Source organism: Geospiza fortis, unplaced genomic scaffold (assembly GCF_000277835.1).
Source record: "Geospiza fortis unplaced genomic scaffold, GeoFor_1.0 scaffold237, whole genome shotgun sequence".
In the NCBI taxonomy this organism is placed as follows: domain Eukaryota; kingdom Metazoa; phylum Chordata; class Aves; order Passeriformes; family Thraupidae; genus Geospiza; species Geospiza fortis.
This window is the reverse complement of record NW_005054319.1, coordinates 4,525,250-4,531,799: the sequence shown is the minus strand read 5'-3', so window position 1 is coordinate 4,531,799 and position 6,550 is coordinate 4,525,250. Positions and strand designations below refer to the sequence as shown.

Sequence of the window (6,550 nt, the reverse complement as noted above, 5' to 3'; positions counted from 1 at the left end):
TCATCTCTGAATTGTGTAGCCACGATTACCCAGTGTGACTAATTTCATTCTTCTCTGAGCCCATTAGTTCCAAAGATCTCATTAGGCCAGCAGAGCCTCGCTTGCCTCCCCTAGCATGGCCTTTACCATACCACATTTGGTGCTTGTAAAAGTTGCAATGAGGAAATGTTGTGCTGGGAAACACCTCATGCAAAACAGATGGCACAACAACATCACTGTGCAGGTTTATGCTCCAATTTATCTACAACAACCTAACTGGTGGTGCTGCAGCCTTTCAATGTAAATATTTTGTTTAACTGGCAATATTTTATTTGAGACAATGCTCAAATTAATAGAGTATACCCATATATACAGTGAAATCCAGTAGCAAATCAAAGCTGCTGGTTAAATAATTCATTAGTTTACAACACCATGTAGCACCACAACAGAGTTTCTCATGGGCCTGGTAAGACATTTCAATTGGAAGTGGAATGCTTCTGAAGTTCTTTTCACACACAGAAAGAAAAGCTTCATTCTAGCTATCCAGGGAGTTTTAAAAGTTCACAATTTTGAGCTTTAGTCTCAAAGGAATAATCTCCATTCAGGCTGAGAAATTTACCTCATTTGACGTTGAATCATTTATTCCATTTCAAGTTGGGGTTTTGGATGGGACAACAATGAACAAGTACCAGGAGTTTAGAAACAGATGAAGATTTTGTTTGCTCTTTTCTTTTTTCCTCTTTTTTGTGATGCCCACTTTTATGACAGAAATAATAATAAAGCTGGCAAAGTCCTGAAGCTTCTCCCCAGCTGACATGGGTTTTGCTTTACCTCTAATTAAAACTTGCAAGAGCAAGAGTTTTCCACTTAGCATTGTACCAGGTAAGTTTAAAATCAATATTTTCAGATGTTAATGGCAAAAATCACTCTGAGATCAACACTTTGTGTGCTGCATTAATTAAGAGAAAAGCAAATTAAGGTACTTCTGTAGTAAAAACTAAGGATCTTGAAAATTAAAAGGACCCTTCTGCCACCAAATCACTTTTCATGAGTGTATCATGTTTCCTCTCTCCTACCAGGCATTGGTGGTATATGCAGTATGTGAATGGTGATCATTTTACCCCTGAAAAAAGGCCAAGTAAAAGAAATAAAATTCAAAAGCATTAATAAACATCTGATCTTTTATATATATATATATATATATATATATATATATATATATATATATATACACATACATGTATTACCTATCTTTGTTCTGCAACAGCTAGTTTTTCTTGTAGCTGTAAATTTAGCTCCGTGCTGAGCCTGGTTAGAAAGAAAACAGAATAAATGTCTGCATTTTTATTAGAAAAGTGTTAATGCAGTGCAGGGAACCTGAAAGTAAAACTGTCTTCTAAAGTGGGGATGGATGAGGCACAGCCCATCCTGACTGCCCTGGGAGGGCAGGACAGCACCAGGGACACCAGGGACACTCTGGGTGACACAAGGGACAGCCAGGGCTTGGCTTTACCCTGACCTGGAGCTCTTAATTCAAAGGTCCAAACCTGTCACTGGCTCTCCTTGTCCTCATGGGAAGAAAAGGGTTGGTACAAGTTCATTCCTGAAGAGCTCTTCAATGCCTGTCTGAGAAAATAATGGAGAGAGAAAGACCATTTTGAGAGGTCTCTGGTGTGTCACAGGGGCAGAATTATGGGATGTAAATGAGGTGGCAGAAATCCATTTGGGGATTGCACCAACTCTGAGCAAGGAGTTGGTTTGTGATTCTCTAATGGGGGCACAACAAGCAACAAAACCCCTCTGCTAATTGCTGAGGGTAGAGTCTCTGAGATGCAGGTTAATTCAGTGAGTCACAGAGAACAGCTTGGCAAAAAGTGATGTTTATGTGGCAGCTCTTGTGAATGTGGCCAGGAGAACCCTGAGCTCACAGCACTGCAGGAAGCTGCAGCAACCTCTTACCAACTTCTCAGCTGCTGTCTGAAAACTGGATTTTTATGTGGCTTGCTCTTAGTAATTCTTTTGAACTTTAAGTTAGAATTAATCTAATTCAATAAGTTTCTGGTTGTAGAGGTAGCCCTTAATGCCACTGAACTCAGGGGAAATTACTTCTAAATCAAGAAATCATTATTTGTGATGGGCAATGGACCCATCTGCTCCCAGGCAAGGACCACAGTGCCCAGCTGGGGCAGTGGGTGCAAACCCATCATGTTCCCTTTTCTGGAATTCCCTGTGGTATCCTGAGGGAATCCTGCACTTTTTTTTTTCTGTGTCTAAACAGAGATTACAATATCTGTCAGAAGAGTTTTATATTTGGCAATTTCCTGAAGATTTCCTGAAAAAATGCAATTTACACAGCTGTGGGTTTGCCAGCTGTGACTTGCAGAACTGTTGGGGGTTTTATCCAAACATCTTTTACATGTTTTCATTTCCAGTCTGTGTACACAAAATGGTTCCATGGAAGTGCCTGCTTTGACAGGGGAGGGACTTGTTTTCAAATACAGCATCCCAGTAAAAGATGGGTTACAAAGGACTTCACCAGTAAAGGTAACTGCTCGTGCTTTTCCTCCCATCAAACTCAGGGATACTTTATTCCTTGGGGTGAAACCTGGTCACACTGACAGTCATGGCCTTTTGAAGGTTTTTTTGAAGTTCTTTTTGAGTTCAAAGTCCTTTTGTAATTCCCACAGAACAGTCAGGCAAAGACACGGAGGAGATGACTGGATCCCCTCTCTAAGGAGTCAATTATGCAACAAACTGAACATGGCAGAGCCACCTTCCAGGAAACGAAAGCATTCCCCACCCACAGCTCCAGACAAAGAGCCTGCAAGGATGAACTTTGTCTCCCCATTCCCCTCCTCACAGGGATGTCTCAGCTTGTAATCATTAATGAGCTCTCCTGTGATGGAAGAGTGACTGTGCAGCCTGGATATTGATTGCTCAGAGCTGCCTGGGGGAACCAGGAGCTGCTGAAAATGTCGAGCAGGTACCACAAAGCAGCGGCCGACGGCAACGTGGACCTGCTGAAAGAGGCCACCAAGAAAGACCTCAACACTTCAGATGAAGATGGCATGACTCCCACCCTTCTGGCAGCCTACCACGGGTACCTGGAAGCTCTGGAAGTCATTTGCAGGAGGGGGTAAGTTCAGCCAGCCCCAAAACTGCAATTCCTGCCCCGTGTTTCTAAGGCCCCAGTGACCTCCGGCCCCAAAGGCTGAAAATCACAGAAATTCCTTTAAGGCATTGCCAAGAACTGTTTCTGTAGTGGCAGTGGTTTAGGTCCAGAGCCTGCAGGGAGGTCTCTGCTGTTTCTCAGACAGGTGGTGAGGAGCCCTTCAGGTGTCTGTAGTGAAAGCGAGTCAGCATCCCCAGGAGCACAGCGGGTCCTGCAGAGAGCACTCCGAGAAGCAGGGCCCTGGCACCTTTCCTTTCCTCACTGGAAAAGGCTGCCAACAGCCTTTGAGGATATCTTGAGACAGGTTTCATAGAGAAATCCCTGAATTTGAAACAGTTTTAGCAAAAAATATCTCCCATTTGCTTCCAAAGTGCAGTTAGTAGGCACTTGTGAAGATATAATGCTGTCCAGAGGTGAGTCACAACAGACAGCCTTGAGCCAGTAACATCTAAAATGGTTATTTCTGTGATCTTTTAACAACCACCATCAGGCTAAAATGGAGAATAGTGATTCAGAAGCCATGATAGGACCCTTGTAAACCATAAAAAAAAAAGGAAAAAATGAAAGGAAGGTTTTCTACAGGTTTATTTTCTAGTAATAAAATGTCTGAATAATTTAAATGTCTTACATGGTTAGAATGTCTTATTGAAGTGGTAATTACCTCTCCACCATCAGTACTCTATTGCTCAGTGCCTACCTTTTAAGCTTTGGCTCTGTAATAACATCTAATTAAAGAAAATCTGCCCTTGTGTAGAGATAGAGTTAATAAAACATTCTTTTGCAGAACAGTGAACAGATTGCAGGGAACAGCTGAATAACTATTTGGATGTATCTGAGTTTTCTTTTATTAAAAATTGAGTTGAAAAAAAAAATTTTTCATAGATTTGCTTTATAGCTCGTTGGGCTCAGGTGTGGCTGTGGTATCACAATGAAAAAGACCTTTGGACTGCGTGGTTGTTGCTGTGTCCTCAGGAAAGGCAAAAATAGATTGACAGTTTTTCAACTTGTGCAATTAAGGCAGCTCCCAGGAAATACCTGTCAATAATGTTTGTCCCTGAACACCTACAAGCCAGAACAACTAGATAAGGAACAAATAGAAGAGGTTTGTTTCTTTTTTCAAAATTTGAGTGAAAAATATATCTCCTACCGCATAAGCTGAAAGAAATCACAGCAGATAACATAAATCTCAAAATTTCTGTATCTTTTTCTAAGTCTTTTTCTTGGTAGAGAACACCTCAAAATCTTCAAACATATGTGTTTACCTCTATTTTAATCCAAGATTTCTTTACACAATCAGGAAGATGTGTCTGTCAAAGGTATGGCTGCATTCTCATTGTTATTTTGGGGAGAAGCTGAATTTTAGATGCTTGAGCTGTTCCAGTCAGTTAATATTTTCTTGTGAGAAAGTATTTTAATTATTTTTTACAAATTCATCCTTTCCTTGAAGAGGTTTCCTGAAAGAGGCTCTGAGGTACAGGGCAATTTTCTTTAGAGTGGTTGCAGATTTTAGGACTCTCAAGCTTTGGGCCTTGGAAATTTAGCAATAAACCCTTTTCATCTTGAAATAATTTGTCTTCCCAGGCATCAGGAGACATTTTCTCTGCTTGCCTTGCAGGTACATGAATAAAGGCAAGACCAAATAGCAGAATCTGCTCTCTTTTGTGTGAGCCTTTTCCTTGGGCAAGCAGGGAGTATGAGAACCCAGAGCAGATGCCAAACCTTGCCCAAAGTCCCACTGAGCTGGGAGCAGCCCCTGCAGTTTGTCAGTTGTCCGAGACTCAAAGGCTGGCAGGTTCCAGGGGGAGCAGAGACCACAACCAGCTCTGAAGGGGGAGGGATGACCCAGCCCTCCCCAGCTCAGGGTGCCCAGCCAGATCACAAATGTGGGAATGCAGGAGCCCAGCACGCCCAGCCACAGCCAGGCAGCTCCCCAGGGCACAGCCACAAGAGCAGAAATATGTACACATGGCTGCCACATGTCTGAGTGGAGAAACTCTGATCCTCAGCTGCCACCTCCTTGCGGCAAAGCCTGAGCAAAGCTGGCTCTGCTGGACCCCTGAGCTCAGCCCTGCCCGGGGCAGCTCAGGCTGAAGCTGTGCTCAGATCTGATCCCCAACAAACCTCACAGTGCTTTTCTGCAGAGCCACAAAGGCAGAGAGGATGCCTGGAGGACATTCTGTGACAGGATGTACCATGTCTTCCACAGCACAGCTCCGAGTCATTGAAATGCTTGAACTCCCAAGAGTAGAAATTCTTGAACTCCCAAGAGTAGAAATTTTCCTTGCAAATTTGGTCCCTGGCTCTGAAGTCAACAAAGATTTTGGGCTTCTGTGGCCACCCTGTTGGTTGGTCACAAGAGGACACAGACTCTGTTCTGAGCATTGCCAAGGCTGACCTTGCCAAATGTGTGTCTAAACATTCAAGCTGATTCTTGTCTGCAGGCAGCAGTTCAGTGCAAGGTCAGTGCAAGAGTTAAAAATCAAGCAATACTTTTCACTGGCTTTAAATTCAATTGAAAAATGTGGCATTTTATTTTCAAATGAACTTCTGCCTTTCAAACCATCATGAGTAAAAGCAGCTTACAGAGAACAAAAGAGTTGACAAACAATGGCATCTATCTGGGCTTAAACTAATACCAATGGAGACAAATGGGTAATCAGGGCTTTACTCTGGATCATTTACCTATTACCTACCTAAAAAGTTACTGCAGGAGCTCATTAAGTGTGTATCACTGTGGCCAGTGAGGAAACCTTCTAAATTGCTCTCTATTTGACATGCAAAAGGAACAAATCATCAAGAGCACTTTAAAACATTCCATGGAAAAGTTCTTGAAACAATTTTGCCAGTAATTCCAATGAGAATAAGTCAAAGCCTGAGCCCACTTTTGCTTGCCAGACCCTGGGATGATAAAGGAAATGCCCTGGTTCCCTTATGGGGAGATGCAGCCACAGCCCTGTGGCACACTCAGGGCAGAATTAGAGCTCATGGCACACACACAGACACACTCAGGGCAGAATTGGAGCTCATGGCACACACACAGACACACTCAGGGCTTGTGCCAGGGGGTGCAGCCCTGTTCTAGCAGCTGGAGCCAAGCTGTCTTTGTCCCTGGGCTGTTCTGAGAGCAGAGCACAGTGACACGTTTGGTGTCAGAGCTCAGTGTGGGTACCCAGCTCACCGTGTGCTGTTTTCCCTGGCAGGGGTGACCCTGACAAGTGTGACATCTGGGGGAACACGCCCCTGCACCACGCTGCCTGCAATGGCCACCTGCACTGCGTCTCCTTTCTGGTGAACTTTGGGGCCAACATCTTCGCTCTGGACAACGACCTGCGCACCCCCCTGGAGGCGGCTGCCAGCAGGGACCGCAGGGAGTGCGGCCAGATCCTGGACAAAGCTGCC

At 43.9% G+C, this 6,550-nt stretch overlaps 1 protein-coding gene across 1 annotated transcript in view; it reads left to right on the top strand.

Annotated features, from left to right (window-relative positions):
* Positions 1-2,951: 2,951 nt before the first annotated feature.
* ANKS4B (ankyrin repeat and sterile alpha motif domain containing 4B) overlaps positions 2,952-6,550 on the top strand; it is a 4,648-nt gene continuing 1,049 nt past the window's right edge. The window contains exons 1-2 of the mRNA XM_005420386.1: positions 2,952-3,115; positions 6,352-6,550. The exon at positions 6,352-6,550 is cut by the window's right edge and continues 1,049 nt beyond it. Of these exons, the coding sequence (XP_005420443.1) occupies positions 2,952-3,115; positions 6,352-6,550 (363 nt within the window). The remainder of the gene's footprint in view (positions 3,116-6,351) is intronic.